Raw genomic sequence first — 21,124 nt, 5'->3', positions numbered from 1 at the left:
TTTTGCTATTCTCAGTATTTGAAGTGGTCTTTGATCATTGCTCTTTGCATGATAAGGTATTGCTTTTCTGTGTTTGATCTTTTCTGATCCTGCTGTCTTTAGCTAAGCTAAAATACTAAAACAGTATCTGCCAGTATTTGATTTCTAAATTACAAGGAAATATAAATCAAACCTTTAAGGGTGATAAAGGAAATGTAATTTGTTTCTCTAATTTATGGAAGGGGGGAAGACCTGAAACTAGAATGAGGAAAAAAAGAGGACATTACTATTGCAAAATGTATTCAAGCCAACACAGTTACTGATTTGAATGTATTCTTGAATTGCAATAAATACTCTGTTTGTAGGCAGGACTAACTTGACCTGCAAACAAGCACAATCCCGTGCTCAAGTAGAGTTCAACACCAGGGGCAAGCAAATCAGTGACTGTGTAAAAATTCATAGTTTGAGTGATAGTGGGCTGGCTGTCTCTTGCTGCCTCAATTTTTTGGTGAATCAGGGGTTTTCTAAACAAGAAAGTAGCCACAGCTTCACCTTAACTTTTAGCTCCACTGAGATTGTTTCAGGACAAAAGGTAAAGTACCCCAAATTCTGCAGGAGGAAATGCCGGATGCAGCAGTCTGCATATGGGTCTCTGTTAGATAAAAGTAGTAATTATTTCGAAAGAAATCCTGGAAGTAGCTTTTGAGGAATTGTACTGCAGTGACAATATCTTAAATTTATGTTTCTCTTTTTTAGGTTATTTAACAACCTTTTAAGAATAGTATCCATTTTCTGCATTCTAACATTCTAACCCTGAAATGGTAGAGCAGGAATTAATTTGTGCCTGCATCTCTATACCTCATATCTTCACCTATGGATTTCTGTTATCATTGAGTAGGACTGGTAGCAATGGTTTTTTTCCAGAAAGCTCAAGATTTTTCTTAATAAAATGTCTTTATCTTATTGATGCTGAAAGGTGAAGAGTGCATGCAATAGAGTGTGTGCATGTGAGGAATAGCATCTTAAGCACTCAAAGTGGAAGCTGGTGCTTGGTATCAAGGTGTCTTTCACAGCCAGGCAGATTTTGCCTGTAGCACAGTGGGCTAACATCTCTAGCCAAAAGATCTGGAAAAGTGCATTAAGTTGAATCTGGTTAAATGTTTAACAAAACCACTGTGGACTCTGACCTGTACCTCATTCTGTGTAATATATCTGTAAGCATAGATATATTTTTCAAACTGAGAAAGGGAAACCATTGTCACAGTTTACTAACATGCTGCTTTTCATTTCTCTCCAAAACTGATAATTTCCTTAGCAGATGGAGTGAAAGGGAGTGCAGGCTGTGAAGAGAGTGGTGGGGTCCACAAACTTTGTTTCCCTTACTATGATCTGAGGGAGTATGGGATCTAAGGTTATTGCACAGTACAAGTTGTTGGCCAGAATTGTATGATTCTTGTATGTCTTATCCTGTTCCTGGTCACTCTGCTGTACATGAGGCTGTCAATGACCGTTCATGTGTGTGTAAATAGATGTGCCCACCTGTCTTACAAGCAGCTTTCACCTTGACTCTGATTTCCCCATGAGGCTTTATTGTATTTGGTGTAAGTATAGTGGCTGAATTTTTTCTGTGTAAGAAATACACTGTTGCCATCAAAGCACTTAACCAATACCTGAAAGTCTGCAAGTACCTTCTGTCTGAAGCAGCTGCTGACTGGTATTTCTCTGTATATATTCTTTCTGTGTAAGTGTGACAGTACTGGCATGTTTTCTCTTTCTGAATATGGTGGGTTATTAAGCAAAATGTATTCTTGTGACTCTGACTTAGCTCTAACTCTTCCCCTGCCCAAGTCAGTAGTCTGAAAGCCATCTTTGTCATTCTGGTCTGAGTGGAGACTTTTATTCAAACATCCTTTTCCAAAAGGGACCTTTACTTTTCTTCTTATTTTGACTAGAACTTTTGTTTTTTTCCCAAGCATATGGAGTGTGTGAACTTGTTAGGGTTTATTCTAATTGTGAGGAAGATGTGGCAGCCTACAGTCAGGAGAGTCTGGTATTGGGGTGTCCCATCGTCCTGATGATACTCTTTGTAGTTGTTACTCTTGAAGTGAGAGTGCAGTTGTGATTGCTGCAGCTTCATCTGCTTGGTTGTTAAATATGCTTAGATGGTTCTCCTGGTGTTGGAGAAGCTGTCCGCTTTCCTGGACCTCAGCTGGCTCTGTGCATCTTGGCAAAGAGGTGGATGTCAGGGCTGCCAGACTTGGGTAGTTCATGTAATACGAGAGACGTTGAATTTGGCAGCCTCAATTTGAAAGAAGTCTGGTGGTGAGACCACAGGAATGTTGTCTAAGTTGGTACTTGGTTTTGCTTCCATAGTTAACATTTTGAATGTAGTGACCTTCTAGGTACATGCAAGATGACTCTGCCCACGCCATGGGCATGTGCAAATGCCAACTTCTGCTCATGGTTCTGGTGCTGTAATTTCAGTTAGCAGAGCCTGACTTTGGATATGTTATTATATAGTTTGGTTCAGAATAGAATCAATTAATCTGTGGTTGGTTTGGAATCCAAATTATTTGCTGATCTAACTGTTGATTGACATATATATTTGATGTTGAAAACTTAACAGGGATCTTAGTAAATATATTTTGTGTTGTTTAAAGAGTGAGAATTTTATAGTTAAATCCTAGAATTGTATTTTGTCCTTGTACACTACAAATGAGTTACTCTTTATATGAAACAGTAAGGTTGAGATAGATATCTGATTAATCAAGTTAACCTAACTGCAAGTTCCAGTGTATTATTGCACTGAATCAGTTGTTGTGATAAGACTTGTGAATGTTTTGTCAAATAGCTTTTAAGATGTATTTTTTCATTGTATGCTCATATAAGGCATACAGGTACTGACATACAAATAAACTGGAATACTGAGGTTTATTTCATTTTATTTCTACATGTGGAATTTAATGCTGAGCAAGCTTTTTGAAGTAAGCGCAGTGTAATAGTGGTGTTTCTTGTGTTCTGTCCATCTTTGCAAAATAACTGAACTATGTGGTAGGGTGAAGATGTAAAACTTACCTGCTAAGCTGGAGCACAGAACTGAACAGAAGGCACTGATGGCAGCAATGTTCTTCTGTTTGTAAAGATTACTCTGCTTAATCCAAAACAAGATCTCTGGCTTGTTGGCATGTGAATGCCAGTTTGTTCTCTATGTGTATGGCTCTTGGCTCTTTCAGTGGAGTCTGTGTGAATACCTCAAGTATATTTGATACAGAAAGCATTGTCATAGTTCCCAGCCTTTCTGCTGTAGCGTGTGATTGGCTTGGAATTTGTTGTGTGAAATTGCAGTTTTTTTGTAGTACATGGAATTTCAGATTTGAATACCTAAATAATTTTTAGGAATGAACGTAGCTTGTACACAGCACTTAAATTTGTTAGTAGCAAACTTTTAATTTGAAATGTGCATGAGAATAATTGAAAGCCTCAATTTCTCAATCTTATTATGCAAACTTGAAATTCAAGGACACAATGGGGAAAAGCACACAGTTTTGGTGACTGCTAAGACAGAGGCGGGTGGTAAACTGGTAGGACTTAAAACTTTGAGAAACTGAAAATTTAAGCGGGCAGTTGCTCTTGCTTCTGTCGTGAATGGGGGAGAGGAAGATTTTGTAAAACAGTTCAGAAGACTTTAGTACAGTTTACTATTAGGAAAACAGTTGCTTTTGCTACCTTTCACACCTGCCATTCTCTGTATTGCCATGATTTGGGAAGAAAAGGGTCAAAGGACTCAGTCTATCAACTTCTGCCATGGAAGGCTTGATTGTGTGACAGAACTTGATTTTTGAGACCAATATGTATGCCACAGTTAGAGGTTGTGTACCTGTCATGGGATCATTTAAGAATACACATTTTTCTCCTTCTTAATAAAAAAAAAAAAAATCTTTTTTTTTTCTTAAAAACCCCTATCAGTGGTCAGAAATGAGTTACTCAGTGCCCCAGTCAGGTTGTCATGTGCACGATCAGAAGAGCAGGATTGAGTGCTTAGTACTTGCACACAGATTGAACCTTGGCCTTCTGCATTATAATTGTTCCTGTTCCTGGGTGCTGTCCTTCCTTCTGCTTCCTGGCATGCCTTGTTTTGATAAGGAACTTCCTTGTAGATGGAAGACATTCAGCCCAAGGAACTTTATTGTCACCATCCTGTTCCTAGAACTATTTTGTAGACTCCTGTTCCTTGTTACTTCTTTCAGCAAACTTCTGAACAGTTTTAAGTCTAACTACCAAATATTGCTTTGCAATCCTGAAGGCTTTTCTGTAGCTGGACTTTTCAGGGGACAGAGGCAAGTGGTTTCCAGGTGCCAATCCTTTCCACCCCTGGTTTTTGTGAAGCAATTTCCTCTGAAGAAAGTTCCTAATGCAGTATTAATGGCTTGTAGTTGACATTTGTGAGCAGTATAATGCCCAAGTGGCTTGTGAAAACACTTCTCTGGTATGTTTAATTTGGCACGAAGAGAGCAGAACCACAGTGGTGGATTTGAAGGAAAAACATCAAGATAGAAACTGCTTCCTTTTCCGGGAATATCCTGCAATACCTGATGAAGGAGGGAGAAAGTACTCTTAAATAGTCTTTAAAATTAGAGAAACAGAAATGAGAGATCCAGTGGATCTTGTGGATTCTCCTGGATGTTCTACTCAGCTCAGCTTTTTTTTTTTTTTTTTTTTTGCTCAGCTTTTGGCAGTTAGGGTTATGTATTTTCCTACCAGGAGAAGCTTTATTTGCTGAGATTACTCCGCACTGGGTGTGTGTTGTGGTTTGGACTTTTTTATTTTGTTGGGGTTTTTTTCACCCTCCAAGGGCACCACTTCTATATTCAACCTGCTCCAGCATTCTGGGATTTCATTTACCAGAGTTGTATCAACAAGCTGTGTATGCAGAGTCCTGATTGAGCAGGACATGAGGATCATTGTTTGTGCACTGTGAATTGGTGGATTTCTAGATGAAAATTTAGAAACTGCAGCCTTATTGACAAGTTTTATTGAACTTGATGCTGGTAGAGGAAGTAATTCTGCCATGCAAACTTAAATGATCTGAGGTTGTTTTCAAAAGGAAGTTGGTTACCCTTCACAGGACAGTGTTTGGTTGTGCAAGGTTAATTAACTTTTACTAGGTAAAAGCATGTTTTTTATTTTTTTCTTCCTCATTCCCTAAAGCCCCCCCTCCATGCAATGTGTAGCCCAAATACTTGGCTATGTGTGAGAATTGTTTTCTTGTTTCTTTAAGCAGAAATGCAGGAGTTTCTTATCTATGTTCCAAACTAATGTCAGCTGTATGAAGTTATTCAAGTATGCTTCTTTGTGTTAGCCCTGTGTAATCGCTTTCCACCTGTACTGCCGAGTGGTGAAATACTTTCCTTATCAAAGTGTTTGTGACTTGCCTTTGATACGGATGGTAAGTCTGTAGATTTAAGTGACTCTTGGCCCAGAAGCTGCCATTTGGTGCTGGTACTTAGCAGAACTAAATAATGAAGGCCTTATGACCCATGTAAATCCAAGAAGTAATATTCTGTCTCAGTTAATGATGGGTATGTGTTATGTCCTTGGATGAACAGCCTGCAAAGCACAGCTTGTGCACAGTGATGCTTTATTATACAGTTTTGAGCCAGGGAAGCTTTGAATTTTGAACGTAAGAATATAAAGGTATCATTTAAATAGCATCTTTGCCTGTCCCTGTGCAGAAGTTATAGAAGTTGCAGTAATTTTTTTCCTCCTAAGACATTTTTAGATAGTAATAGGGAGAAGCTCCTTTATATGGGTACTTCCAGTTGTTTACTGCTGCAGACTTGCATGTCTTAAAGGTGTTTTAGCCCAATAAATTGTATTGTGTAGGTTGCTGCTAAGAAGACTGCATATCTGGTTGTAGAATGACTGCTTGAAAATGTACCAGATCAGAGTGATGCCTTCTAAATCATCCTGCTGCTGTCACTGCCTGTATGCAATTTCACTCCATCAGGCTTATAAAGCCACTGAAGTGAAAGCCAAAAGGGTTACACAGGAGGTGACCAAGTCCTAAAGACTGCAGAGGATCAATCCATGTATATAAGTGAACTGCCTGACTGAGGGTACTGTGTGGCAAAAGCTAATGTGTGATCAGTCCTTGCAAAAAAGACAAAGCTGACTGAAAAAAACAGCCAGAGCAAGAGAGGCAGTTTTTGCCTGTTAATCATGAGACTCAGGTTGTCAGTTATTCAAGTTATGATCTAATTACTGTAAAATCAGAGTTATTTTTTCACTTGTTAGTGAAAAACAAGTGAAACAGCGAAACACTTGTCACTGTTAGTTAGAGACAGTGCCAGAGTGTGCAATGTCCTCTAGCTGTGCATGTCTCTTATCTGATGGAAGTCTGTACAGAAGCTGAAACTCACTAGGAAACATCAAGTATGGATGTGGCACTGGGTATGTAACACTTCTGTCACTGCCTGTGGCATTTATTTCAGTCAGTTTTGAGTTGAAATCAAAATTAATGTTCCTATATAGCATATGACTGTAGTTCCAGGGAATCTACAATAATGTGATGATGTATATACATTTTACTCTTGTGGGAAGTTGTCAAGTCAGTTATTAGTTGAATAGGGAGAACTATTTGAGGAGTTTACATTTGAAGTTATAACATCTAGCTCTCTTAATAAAGTTTTAGAAAAAGCTTGGCTATACTGTAAAACAATATGTAGTCTATAACAAGCACCATTTGGATTTTGTGCTTGACTTCAAGCAAATTGATTAAAGGAAAAATATTTTTAAATTGTTTTGTACCACTTGAGTTTTAAGGCCGAAATTTATAATTCTTTGCTAGACTACAGCATTCTTGTGGGATCTCAGATGGACTGATAGGATGATTTCTGTACGGAAGCTACAAATCCTGCTGCTGCCCTGCAGATGCACTCCCTTTGTGGGAGTGCTGCTGCTCAGGACTCAATTGGAGCCCTATCCCACGAGCCAAGGAGAAATTGTAGGGCACAGCCAGCAAGCCTGCGTGTCTTGATCCCTCCCAGGGGATCCCTTGGGTAACCTTGCCCTGGTTTTGCCTTTCAAGCAACATGTGCCCAGCTTGCCCTTCTCTCCAGTCCTTCACCCTCAAGGTCCTGGTGGGATTTCAGCCCTTGTGGAGCTGCAAGCAGCCTGTCATCAGCTGTGTCAAGCATCAAGCCGTATGGTGAGCTCGCGCTTTCCAGAGAGCATCGACTGCAGCCTGCTACCCAACAGCATTGCATAAATCAAACTGTTGCTCTGCAAAACTGCCACAGCATGCTTCTTGCCATTTGTCTCTGGTCCCTCTTGGATCTGGGGACTTTTGTTTCCCGGGTCCAAAGGGAAAAAACCAAAAAATGTAGAAGGTATGCAACTCTTGTATAAGGACAGATCTCACTGTGAGAAACAGTTCCCAGTTGTGCAACACTGCAGGTGAAATACTGGCAAAACTGTTGGGATTTAAACTACTATCCAGCAATACGTACTGAAAATCCTCAACAACCATTGCGCCTTTAGGGCTTCTAATCATTGGGTTGGTGCTCCTTCTTATTTGGCTACCAAAATACTATTTCCTGTAATCGGTATATTGCAGTTTTGTTAGAATTTTTTCCCACTATATAGAATCAATATCCTAAGTAGTTTTTAAGTCTAAAAGCACTGTTTTTTTATTGGCAAATGCAGCATTTTCAGAATTAAATTCTGCTGTGATGATGTTGCTGTGCAAAAGTGCAGTCCTAACTCAGTGGTAGAACTTCTTGGTGTGTCAGTGGAAACTGTTCTTCGCTGGCTGTAGTCTTTATTGAATAAATGACCACTTCTGCACAGCAAATAACTTTTGAGTCTGCAAAAACTGCAAGCTGGCTAATTTTCTGACTTGGTTAATGTGAGGAGTCCTAAGCATATTGATTAGTTCTTCAATTTCTACTGCAAAGCAATATCATGGCAAAGGTGCTGCTCTTTCAGTCATTAGTTACCAATTTGGTCTTCTTTTTCATAGAAATTAATCAAGTTATAGATGCATTGCACAGAATATTCCACTAGAACTAAATAGTACTGCTGTGCATAGAGGGTCTTGCTTCACTACAGGTTGGGCATACTTCAGATGTTCTGTAAACTAGTTCATATCGTATGCCTGTGCTAAATATAGCCAAATGCTAAAAGACTTCTCAGTTGTAGGTGAAGATCTGAAGGACATGCAATGCATGAGAGCAGATGAATATTTCTATGTCTTTAACTATCCAATTCCATTATTACAGTCCATACAGAGGGTACTGCTTAATGTCAGCTCCACGTTGTATAGTACTCACACTGGGGCTGTGGTCACTGATGCTTCATGAAAAGCTTCAAGTTAGCACATAACCTTGAGAACTCTCAGTGTATGCTGCCTGGCACATTGTGGTAATGGTTAAAGCCATTTCTACTCTGACCTGCCCAGTTGTGACTCATTCTTAGGAAACAACCACCTTTTTTTTAACTCCGAAGGTTACAACTGGCATTTTAGCCACCACTCTTGCAATGTTGTGCTGCTTCTGCAGAGTATTTCTGCTGAATATACTTACTGTTTTGGAAAGCTTCGTACTTGTCAGACAAGAAGAGATTAGCAGCAGTCTTCACTTAAATATTATTTATTAAATAATCAGGATGTTTAAAACCCAAATTTTAAAAATCACATGCAAAAAAACCCCCAAAAAAACAGTCAAAACCAAACCACCCTAAAGCCACCAGCAAAAACACTTTGCCTTGCAAATTCCAAGGTGTTATGGCTATTCCTGTTTCCCTGTGTACCTGCTTCTCTACTAGATTTTACTTAGTGAGGATGAGAACAGAAGAGCATGGGGCAAGTTAAGGGGATTGACAGGTCTGTAAAAGAAGAGAAACATATAATGCAGGATAGAAAGGTTGGTGGGAGGAATGACTTGTTACTTTGGAACAGCTTCTATTTTGACTGTTTGGAGTTGATTTAAAGGAAAATGGGCAGCAGGGGTGCTGATGGATGGAATTTTGTCAGAGAATGAAAAATTATGATCAAGAATGTATAATGAGAGGCAGATAGCCATCCATGGCTGGATATCTGAAGACTAGCGTGAAGCTTGAGAACACTCTTGAAGAGCACAAACCTTATTGGGTCTATGTGAGCAGATAGACAGACCTAGCAGGAGTTGACAAAGTATTTTTTGTTCTGCATAATACATTACTGCCTTTCTTCCTATACTGATAGTATTTCCATCAGTCAGGATTAATATTTCAATCAGAGGGAAAGTTCCTGTGAATAATCATGGCCCACTGTTTCATAGCTTCAAGATACCAAAATGTATGAATGTACCCTTTAAATGGTACCAGTGGACAAAACCAGTTTAGCAGAATTCCAGGAAACAGAAAAGGTGATCAGATTTGTAGCCCCTATCTGGTCAAATAACTTGAACACTGATGAGGATTGTTGAACACTGAGCTTTGACAGTCACAGGCTTGTTTGTACTTACCTATTCAATCAAGTATTTCAAAAAGAAGTACCTGAACCTTGACCTTGCAAGGAAGTGCCGTAATAAATGTACTATTTGTTTTTTCAAGTTCCAGCTCCTTACTTTTATTTTGACCTGAAAGTTTATCCTTCCTTGTACAATAACATATGCTTTTGCTAAATAATTTAGTTGTGATTAAATAGAAAAAAAAAAAAAATCCCCGAAGTCACTCTCTGAAAGGTAATGTCTAATTTACCATTAAGAAATAACTTAATGGTATTCTTACAAGTTCCTAAAGAGGAAAAGACTGAGTATTGATCTCATGGAAAACCATGCACAGGCTTTGTTCATGAATGGCAATGGATAAGCAAATTATATCTAAGTATATAACTGACCATGTGTGGAGTTGAAAACCTTGTGAGTAGCCTGACACTTTTGGCAATGAATGCTATCTTAATGAAACTACAAATGAGAGTCTGATTTAGTTATGAGAGTGTGCTGGACTGTTCAAGCAAGGGGCTTATTGCTATTCTCATTTGCACATTCAGATATGTAGCTTTGGTTTTGTTTGATCATACCCTTAATCTCAGACAGTAAAGTACACTTCCTTACTTGCAGTGTGTTAGTAGCTGGTGTTTGTCACTGGTTGATGTTTGCTTAGCTCTTACTTACGTGAATTTCATCCTGGCAGTTGCTATAAAATAGAGTGGGGAAAAGACACATGAATTTGCAGAACACTCTGTCTAGGACGTTGCATGTACCTCCAAGTCCCTAGAATACTGAATGACATTTCTAGACAATGTTAAGTACCTTGGTTATCTAAGTAGAAGAAGGGCTTTAGTATTAAAAAAAAAACAAAAAAAAAACCAAACAAGGATGGCCAGAGTTTATAAGTAATTAAATAGATAAGGATTTTTCATCTTAGCAAAGCAATGCCTAGGGGCAAGGAAAAAACAGAAGGGTTTGAAAGCCATTGAAACTTTCCATTGAACCAACATTGAGGAGTGCATTGCTGGAGGCTGAGAGTTTGGAGAAAGCGCTAGCATTGCTGTCTCAAGCAACCATTTACTCGCATCTAGGACAAACTACATGAGTCAGTGTACTTGTTAGGATTAGCTGTCCTGTTTTGGAGTAGTCTGATGGTAGTGTCATGGTTTGAACATCTTATGGGAAGTCAAAATGTCTTGCAAAACTTCAGGATGGCTGATTTATGCAGTGGAACTGCTGTTCTACTTTACATCTTCCATATCTTAGGACCTCAGTTACCAAGATGTAACTGATTAAAATTAGTGCTCCTTGATTACTGTAACTTTTATACTATGCTGCTGCTTCAGCCTAGAAACAGTCTAGCAAATAGCCCAGTAGAAGGCAAAACCTGATGGTTTATACCTTTGGAAGTGATAGTATTCATTCAGTCAAAAATGCCTGCATGATTGCTTGCAAACATATCTTGCACACTATTTCTACTTACTGTATCAAGTGTTTAACATGGTTTCTGACTTCTAAAATATCTTTGACTAAAGTGTACAAATATTGCTTAGCTACCTTGTGGAGTGGGTTTGGTTTTGGTTTGGAAGTTTGTTGGGTTTTTTTGTTCTTTTGTAAACATCTTCAGAGTACACTCACTGGTGATACTGTGTATTCTGAAGCAAGCAGTGTCATGAGCATATGAGAACTTAATGTAATGCACTTTTAGGAGTAGATTGTACTTGTAATGTTATAAATGTTTGTGTGAAGTTGTTACAGGAGCTTACCTTAATCCTCTAGAATAGTTTGAATTTGCTTGGTAATAGGCTATTTTACATTAAAATGTGACATTACTGAGGCAGCAGAGAGAGCTCTGAAATCTGCAATTCTGTGTAAATGCAACATTACCTGAACTATTTGGTGTTTTCCTAGTGCTTTCTATTCAAGCAACACTGAACAGCATGTTGGGAGAATGGCTGGTTGCTGTAGATGAGGCCATCAATGCCAGGTGTACATGCTGAAAAAGTCATACATCTGTGATTGTGCTGTGTTCCAGGACATGGTCAGGTAAACTGGTTGTAGTGTAATGCATTAATATATTAAATGCTTTCTATGGTTTTTAATTTCAGCGACAGTGGTAATCATTACCGTGTAATACAGTTTTCTGTGGGAATGCTGATGCTGCATTTTGCCTGGTATCAAAGCATGTTCAGTTAATTAGAGCATTATAGACTGCCTCCCTGCAAGTCTGGGCACACCCTCAGCTTTCAGATTTATTCCCCACCCCATGTCCCCCTTCATACAGGTTTACAAACAGCTGATGGGTTTGAGTAAATACTCTGTGATGATTAGCTTGAAAGAGTCAAGTTCCAGATGGAGTACTGTGAAAAGTAAAAAATTATTACTATCTGCATTGTGACACTAGCACAAACGAACTTGAATTCTTGTAGTAATTTGTCAACCTGTGAGTTGAATTATGTATTGTAATTATCTGGCTTTGATTCCTGTTTACCTCACACTGAATAAGTGACTGACCCCCTATCCTTTAACAGCACACTCCTGGACACCTCTTGTTGGTTAGTAAAAGTGACAAGATCTTGCTCTAAGCCCTGTTCTGTTGTAGTGTATTTAGTGTATTTCTCCTGCATCTGGGGCTGTTGGCAGCCAATCCCTCCTCATTTTAGGAGAGTCTGCTTGCCAAGCTTCTTTTGTTGTGGGTTTTATTTTGTTGTTGGGTTTTCTGTTTGGTTTAGTTTTTGTTTTGTTTATTCTTTTGTTATGTTTTTGTTTTCCCAGTGGTACTGCCATTATCCCAAGCTCTTACTTCAGTTGAGGACCTCAGATAGTGCAGACGTTTTCTGCAGTGTATAGTACTTGAAGTAAGCAACTCAAATTTTGTATGCTGATCTTTAACCAAGACAAAACCAGCTAAACTGTTTTGCACTGCACTGTAGTGTGTTGTGGAGGCCAGGCATTCATAATGCTTGATGTAAGACAAAGTCAAAGCAAATTTATTAGTATTTAGTTTAGAGAATTCCTGAAGTCACTAGTTGCCAGGAACAGTGTGTTCTCCGCAAGGGCAACTGTTGTGTCTGTGTGTCTGCTACTGACCCCCCCATGGAGGAGATGCTGGGCTGAGGTTAATTTTTCATTCAGCCTTCTATGGAAAATCTAAAACTAATGAATTTCTTTGTTGTATGGAAAGTTATGGAATGTCAATTCGTTAAAGAATAATGTTCATCTAGGTTACAGATTTTTAAATACCATAGCTGATCCTTAGGAATATCTCTCTTTTTATGCAGCATGCTTTCAAGACTCTAAATGTGAAGTTGTATTTTAAGCTGGTCTACTTGTTCATGAAAGTATTGATTACTATAGTGAAAATTTGCTTTAAAAATAGTTGAATTAGTAATTCATTTCTACACGTGCTCTGGCTATGTGAAAGTCCAGCGCACTAACAGACATATGTATATGTCCACTTTGGTATGTGCAACTTTAATATGCTTCATTATTTCTCTACTCAGTATCAAATCTGCTTTTTTTTTTTTTTTTTGAGCTTCTTCAGCATCAGTTCAATCAGACTTTGCTTAGCTACCTGTTTTGTTTTAAATTTTGGCATTATTAGCTACATACAGTAGGTATACAGTAGCTACTGTAAGGTAATGCACCATTCTTTAAATTCTTGGGATTTTGTTCTTGCTAAGTCTTGAAGTTGCCTATTTTCTTCAGAATGAAAGCTCTTGAAAGAGGTAAGACTTCTGCTTTGATCTGAGCTACTGCTGAGTCAAAATGGAATCTTAACTCTTGTTGTGTGACTAGGTGAGCAAGCTGTGTTAAGGGCTAGTATCCAGCCAGACAAGTAAAAACAAGTTTCAATGTGTCAAAACAACAGTGAAACCAAAGTTTGCAAATACTTTTCAGCAGTTGATTCTGTGATTGACTTAAACTAATGGAAAATTATTCAGAATAGATTCTTGCCCTGCCTTCAGGGAAGACTTTTTTTGAAGAACTCTTCAATCTGCCTTAAGTTTCCTAATGAAAGGTGAAAGTGAGGGTACTACAGTTGTTTATGCTTCTTTAGGGATTGAATAATAGTCAGTAAGCAAAACATATAAATCAGCCTTGAAGAACTAGGTGATGTTTTAGCTAGACAAGTAATTTCATCTTGGGGTGGGAGGGGGACAGAGGAAGGTGTGCTGTCTGATCTCAGTAGCTTTTGTTTCCTTATTTCATGGTCTTTTTACCTTCAGTCTGAGTCAGATGTTCAAATACCATGTAAAGACAAGGTTGTGGGCCAGAAGCCACTCTGTGTTTGGTTCATAGTGAGCAGAAAAATTCTTGAAGTTCTAGAGTAGTCCTACTTTGGATGCTGCTTTCTTGTACTCAGAACTGTTTATGGGCTCTGCAGCTTTATACTTTTCATTAGGATAATAAAGGCTTTATTTTGAATGTGGTCACCTAAGTGTGTTTTCAGCTGAAGAAAGTAAGGTTTAAAGAAAAAAGTTAATTTTGAATAATGCAAGAAGTAACCTACCTTTCCCTAATTAGTATGCTAGCTTCATTTTATGCTTTCCAAAGTATTTGTGCATAAGAGTTTGTTTTCTTTCCCCTGCTGTGGTTTCCAGAATGACTTACATGGTTTCTGTGAGGATTTAAACTCATTTGTTAAAGAACAAATCAAGAGTTGCTTCTCAGAACAAACTTTTTTCCCAAAGAAGTCTTTGATTCCTCTACAAAAATATGATTACAGAATTATTCTTCAGTGCATCTAATCAACATTGCTATATCAGAAATCTAATATTAGTATTATTAATATTATCATCATCTTTTCTGGCCTTGTTGCAACTGTCTTGTATTGCATCCAGTATTATCACCACAGTTGAAACAGTGAAATAATTTTGGACTTTAATATAAGTCTTATGGGAATGATGAGTTATTCTGCCCACTGTCCATACTTAATCCTGATGTACATGTCCTGCTGCACTAAATTTCAAATACCTCATTATATCAGTATCCTTGTTTGAGGAGACCACACTCTGATGTCTGCATTTTTGTTTGAACACCAGAGACCTGTTTGCTCATTGTTTTTGATGACAAGTGTCCTCCTTCCTGCTCTTTGATTGGAGGGTATAATCTGTCATTCCAGACAGGTAAAGGTGTTCAAGAGATGGTCATTTTCTTCATTTGGGAAGTTGACCTTTGTCCATGAATGCATCGTCAGCCAGATTGCCTTGTCAGATCCAGTGAACTTCTTCCCACCCATTCAGGTTTTAACTGCTCTGAAAGCCTCCTTCTCGCAGATTCCCTACCCACTGCAACCATATGTTATAAATCTGAAGTACTTCCTGCCTCTGGTCTCATTACTGGTACTAGGAGCCTTTCATACGGAGCACTACAGAGGTCATCCAGCTGTTTTCGACAGTTTGATCTTCTCTCTCATTCACATCCTTGTGGTTTTGGTACTTGGGTGCAGTCTTAGTGCTTGTTAGGAGCTTGTCACTGTATGTTGTAAGGGCTCTGTTCTGTTTTTCGTTTGTGACTTTCCACCCCATGTGTGGTCAGTTGTCCTCCATCGTCTGTCCATGTCAATCCCACCCCTTCACATTTCTGTTGGGTTTTGGGTGAGGCTATATGGCTCTGCTCTGCTGGAGAGGACACTGGAACTCTTTTGTCATCTGGCTAATCTCGTGTCATCTTTCTGGAAGATGGAGGCAGTTAACTGGTATGGAATTGCTTTCCAGTGACTCTGAAGGTGTCCCATGTGCGTCTACGGTTGGCTGCCCCACCAGCATGGGGGCAGTGTACTGCTGTAGCCCCAGAGCTGATCACAAGCCTCCCTTTCCTCTCTTTATTTCAATTCAGATACCTTACATAACACTTTGAAAATCTTCATTTGCCTCTGCTATGTATTCCTGCCTCAAAGGGCAGGAAAAAGGCCTTCAGTGCAGAGAAACAACGGTCTCTAGGGCTGATACTGCTCTGCATCAAGGGATGAGGACTGAAGTTTTTGTTCACTGGCATTCTGAGTGTTGCTTTTGTGTTGCTGCTCTGATGTATGAAGTCTAGAAACTTAGGAATACTTACTGTCTTAAAATCCTGGTTTGGCTGACTTTTTAAAATTTCTTTTTAATTCCAGAACATTTGAATCTTCTTGGGAAACATGAAAACAAAGAACAGCTTTTTAAATATCTTTCAGAACAATTGACACATTCCAGGGAAAAGCAGTTGGTGTTTTTTTCTGCGAAGTTCAGAAGAATCTGCATTCTCTGAGATTTTAAAGAATTATAAAATGAAAACAGTTTAAAATTTACCTTTCAAAATGAATATTGGGAAGTCCGATGACAAAGCAAAGAATGGCTTGAAGTCTTCCTTGCTTATAAGGGATGAAAATGGAAATAGCTATGCATGTGACAGAGGTACACCTTCCTCAGAGAATTGTGCCACCAAGATACATGGTAATTCAACTGCCCAAAATACAGTGGCTGAGCATGAAGGTGATACCATTTTTGAAAATAAGGGCAACTTCAGAAGTCTTTTTAAGCAGCAGTGTATTGAAGTACTTGATATGCAGAAGACACCTGGCAAATACAGCTGCACAGGAGCTCCATTGGGAGATACAGATGCTGCATGCAAATCTTCTGTGACTGAACAGACTTCTATATGTCCTTTGAACTGTGGCTTGGAAGTAATGACAAGCTTAGTGAAAGGTGATTTTGCTATGGCAAAAATGCAAAATCAGAGTATCGAACACTCAGTGCCTTACAGTCAGACTGACTCTAAGTCTGTATTAACTCTTCCTGCTTCAGAGCAGAACATGCAGTCCCTGAAAAATGACAGGGCATGCTGCCAGCTGAGCACATTAGATGTTACTAATGTTACAGGTGAGAATCTGAGAACTGATCTAAATGATGACATGCATTTGGGGGAAACATTGATCTCTTCTGAAGTATGTGTCACAGAGAAATTCAATAGAACCAACTCAGAAAGAACACCTAATTTCACCTCTGCAGGTGTTGAACACGATCAAAAAAACACTATCAAGAATGATAATGAATCACAGGAAACAGATGCACAGGCTGTAGAACTACCTGCTGGATGTACAGATCATTATAAGCAAGATGTATTATCACCATGCATTAATATTAATGAGGATGACCCAGTGAAATCCTTGCAGATTACTCCTTTCCAGGATGAAACTGGGAATTCCAGTGCTGAAACGTGCATGGATAGTGATGTAAATAGTGTGGACCTTCTCCCGGATCAAATGGATGGAGAACAAGTATCAAACAAAACTAGTGAACCTTTAACCAAAGAACAGTGTATTTCTGGAAATGCTGCTCTTCAGAATATGCACAACATTCCTTCTGTATCTTGCAGTGTTTCGAAATTAAAGAAGACGGTTATGCCTGAGCTGAAATGCGAAGCAACTTTTGTGGTCTTCAGTCCAACAGCTGATGAAAGCAATTCATCTCTATATACTTCAACTCCTAAAGAACGATCAAAAAATAGGACTTTTTCTGTTTCAGCTTTGGAAGAACTTGGAGACAAGTCTTCCAGACTAAGACAAAGTGAAGCATTTATAGGAGGGCATAACAGGTCTGGGCTTAAAGCTAGTTCAGCTCAAACTGCAAGAAAACCAATGGGAAGGTCTCCTATTGCATCAACAATAACCAAAGGAAAGAAATCAGAAATAGTTAGTTTTCCCAAACCTAATTTTAAAAATGTTAAGCCAAAGGTTGTGTGTAGACCTGTGCCACAGCCAAGAGACAGTGCAGCATTAAAACAGTCTCCCCAGTCCCATCAACGACTATCTGTCTCCTCACCTTCAAGGGTTGGTTCCCCAAGGCAATTGTCCTCCTCTGTAAAGGTGCTGAAAAAAACAGTAGATTCAGCTAAAGATTCTAAGGTGGACTTGCCTGTAAATAGGCCCCATAAGTTACATGTTAACAAACACCTTTTCACTAGCCAAGTCAGTCATGCCACAACACATCCCAGAAACACTTCCCATAAGGTTTCAAAAACACCTGCATTAAAGTTAAGTCTGAAAGACACTGACGAAGCAAGTGCTACCCCTCCGGTGTGCTCCTTCGCTTCTACTGTGCTTCCAGCATCTGGAGAGAACTCAAATAAGATGCTAAACAATAAAATGGAAAGTTCAAACTCCTTAATGATGCCTTGTACTCAAAATATTGACCTGACCAAAGGTGAAAAAGAGCAATGCAGCAACATGGGAGTGCTTCTGGAAGCAACATTGGTAAAAGATATGGCAAATGAAACATTTGAAGTGCACTCTGTTCCTTTGGTAAGTTTTTTTGCTTTCATACTTGTATGTTTTTGTACATTTGCAAAAAAGAAAATTCAGTATTGTACAATACGAAAATTGTGGAATGGGTTTGGTGTCTACAAGTGTAACTGTAGTGTTGATTTCTATGTGGAGTCTCTCCCTAGTAAAGACAGTGAAGAAGTATTGTTTTACAGATTAGTTGCCGTTGGCTTCAATTGCAATTTAGTGTCTCCAACTTCATCTTGTTCCATAACACAATTTTTTTACTAAAGTCCTTTTTTTAAGACAATATAGTTTGTAAGATGTTTAATAAAAGCAAACAAGTCTTAATTTAGTCAACCTCGTAAAATTGCCTAGCATAACTTGGTGATGTTTTCCAAATACAGCTTTTAATGTACATTTATTTCAAGATTGTTCTAGTGATGCTATGACTTCAAATAGACATTAGAGATAAATTGGTGGGTTTGGAATTTTTTTTTCTTTCAAAATGTGCTTTGCAACTAAGGTAGACTTTTTAAAATCAGTTGTGTAAATGTTGTGCATATATTAACAGTAACATTAAGTCACACAACCCAGAGACCAGTAAGTTGGTGAAACATTTTATTTTTAACATCTTAATTTCACTGTCTTCTTTGTATAATTTGGGAGTTTATTAGTTTGAAGTGGAGCTGGGACTCATTAGAATGGTTGGGAATAGTCAGGAAATATTTCCATGCAGAGGGCATATACCTGGTTTTAGGCAGTCAGCCAGCTGGAAGGTGCAAACTTCCTGGCCGGGAGGTATGCATGCACTGGTTGGTTGGGAAATATTTTGGGATGAGTCAGCTGCCTGTCAGAAGAAATGTGCTGCTTTCAAATGCACTGAAAGAAGGTTAAAAGAAAAGGAGGAGGGGAAAGAAGGGAAGAGTGTTGGGGTTGGTTGACAAGGATTTCAGGAGCTTGTGGTAGGGACACAGAATTGGAGTTTTGGTGCTTTTTGGAATCTCTCCTGTTGCCGGCTTGTGGATTCAATATCTTACATTAAATTGGGGAAATGGAGGCAGCAGCTGTTACTACTGCTAATTAAACTTTCATCTGAATTTTTGGCCTTGCTAATTTGCTAGAAAAACTCCAGTGAAGCTCAGTATATGGGTGAAGCTACTTTTTTGAAACGTTGCACGTGAAAGTAGTAAGTACTATTATTTGACTAATAATTTAACTGGAAAACTTAAGCATGAAAGCAAGAATGGTCTTTTTTAATTCTACAGTCTTTAAGAGTTTGCATTCTTTATTGGTCTATGCTTTTGGTATTTTATGGTATTAGAGAGAATGTTTTTAATTCATTCCATTACCAAAAAGGAAAACTTTGTGATTTTAATTGTTCTGCTTGTACCTGGAGAAGCAATAGAGAAATTTCTCTAAAATGCACAGTAGAAAAATCAGCTGGATTAAATTTAAGAAGTGGTCTTCTTAAGTGGAAAAGTGCAAATTAACATCTAAAAGTGAAGATGGGGATTGTAGTCAAAATTTGAAAGTTTGGTACTCTGACCAAACTGCTGAAGTCAGCTTGAGTCACAGAAAAGCACGTGAAGAGCTGAACTGTGAAGTGTCTCTTTATAGGCTTGACAGGGGTGGCTGTGAACTAAAGGCTATATAAACTGGAGCAGGAATTCTGTGTGAAACATAGATGTTTCACACATAGAAACCAGTTATTTTATACCTTTATACCTGTCCTGGATCTACTCCTGTGTTTGTTTTATCTATGGCACCTCAATGTGAAGGATTTTAAGCTGTTGTGACATAAGACCTAGACCAGGAAATTATAAGGACTGTGGCATTTCAGGTAGTATAGGACAACTAACTTTTCAGGGTCTTAACATGTGTAGTTTGTCGGTTAAGATCTTGAGAGTAAGTGTAGTCATGTAATTGAGTGTTTTAATTAGAATTTGGGGAGGAAGAGAAAGAAATTGTGGTGTTAAATGACCTCTGTGACCTCTTTTTAGTGTGTTGGTCATTACTAGTGATTATCTTCAAACTAATAGGTTTGCATTGCTGAAGATTTAGGAGATTGTTCTTGAGATTCTGAACTGCAGATGTGGACAATGGGATAAAGACTAAGCATGTTTCCTACTTGGGTGGTCAGTATTTCATTACAGATGCTGCAGAGGGAGATCTTTAGTTTCTCACAGTGGTGGTGTGTGGCTTTTTGGTTTCTGTTTTTTTCTTAAAACAGATGCCTTCTGTGAAAGATGGGACAACACAAGGGAAAAACATACCAAAGAAAGACCAAATTACACCGCGAAGTGTATTAACTCCCAAGGTTAAAATGGTGCCATCTGTGTCAACCTTGAAGAGAGGATGTGAAAATAAAACTATCAGCACTATTAAAACACCTTCTCACAAAGAAGCTCTTATGTCATCAAGCTCTGGTAAGAGAATTTTTCACTGGAATATCACCACTTAACCAGTTTCTTAAAGTTTTCCTATCATACTTAATTTACTTTCTGACACAACTTCTAGGGTGGTACAGAGCTATGTCTGTGTTAAATACAGTACTGTCTACATTGTAAATTGCTAATATAGAGTGTGGTGCTATTAGAAAAATCAATATTAAATATTATTTATATTTGGTTATAGTATAGTATTTTGTGAAATGAAAACTAAAATTACTTAAAAGAGGGAAAAAAATAGAGTGCTCAGGTAGTGTTCTTGGGATAAGCAACTGCATGCTATCCCAATGGGGATAGCATGAGTCCTTATTTCAGGACATAATATATTTTGTTCAACCTAATTTTAGTACATCTCTGTAGTTTCTAGAAAGGGGAGAACATAATTGAAGGTGAGACTACTGCTTGAGCTGCTAATTAAACTCAGACTGATTAATAGCAAGGCCAGGGATGAATGTCTCATCTAGTCTGTAGGCTGCTGCTCAAATCTCATGACTAGAAACTACATTCTGTAACTGTATTATAGAGATTCTCTGGTAGGTTATGTGCTGGGTTTTTTTAACCAAGTGTGGCAATCTAACTAGTTGCAAAGGTAGCCTGTCTATGGATGACTACACTACAGTGCACTGTAATTAGGAAAGTACACACCCTGCTATACCCAGTAAAACCTGTTCTTTTTTTTTTCTTTTTTAACCCACTCAATCTAAGATTATAAAACAGTTAAAAAAAAAGTCCCCTTAATTATATACAGGTGGTGAAATATGATAAAATCTGTATATGTATTCCTTTATGGAATGAGTCTCTCAAAGAAAGTGGGTATAGGCTATTCTCCCACTTGAGGCTTGCTCATGTGAGGCACTTGCTCAGTGAACCAGGCACCAACCTGTAGGCTGCCAGTTTCTTGGAGAACTCATCACCCCTCTAAATACCAACTCAGAGCTTTCCTGTCCTGTCTGTAATTATGGCCTTAGAAGAAGAGAGATGGA

General features: G+C 38.5%; 1 protein-coding gene across 5 annotated transcripts in view; it reads left to right on the top strand.

Moving 5' to 3' along the window:
• MTUS1 (microtubule associated scaffold protein 1) overlaps positions 1–21,124 on the top strand; it is a 115,933-nt gene that overhangs the window by 17,055 nt on the left and 77,754 nt on the right. For all 5 annotated transcript variants that reach the window (XM_030271178.4, XM_072928245.1, XM_030271177.4 and 2 more), the window contains 2 exons: positions 15,565–17,730; positions 19,925–20,120. In XM_030271178.4, coding sequence (XP_030127038.4) covers positions 15,748–17,730; positions 19,925–20,120 — 2,179 coding nt within the window. In that variant the 5' untranslated portion in view covers positions 15,565–15,747. The remainder of the gene's footprint in view (positions 1–15,564; positions 17,731–19,924; positions 20,121–21,124) is intronic.

The sequence above is a fragment of the Taeniopygia guttata genome, chromosome 4 (genome assembly GCF_048771995.1).
Source record: "Taeniopygia guttata chromosome 4, bTaeGut7.mat, whole genome shotgun sequence".
Taxonomy (NCBI): Eukaryota; Metazoa; Chordata; class Aves; order Passeriformes; family Estrildidae; genus Taeniopygia; species Taeniopygia guttata.
Note: the sequence above shows the minus strand (reverse complement) of the source record. Positions and strands in the feature narration are given on the sequence as shown.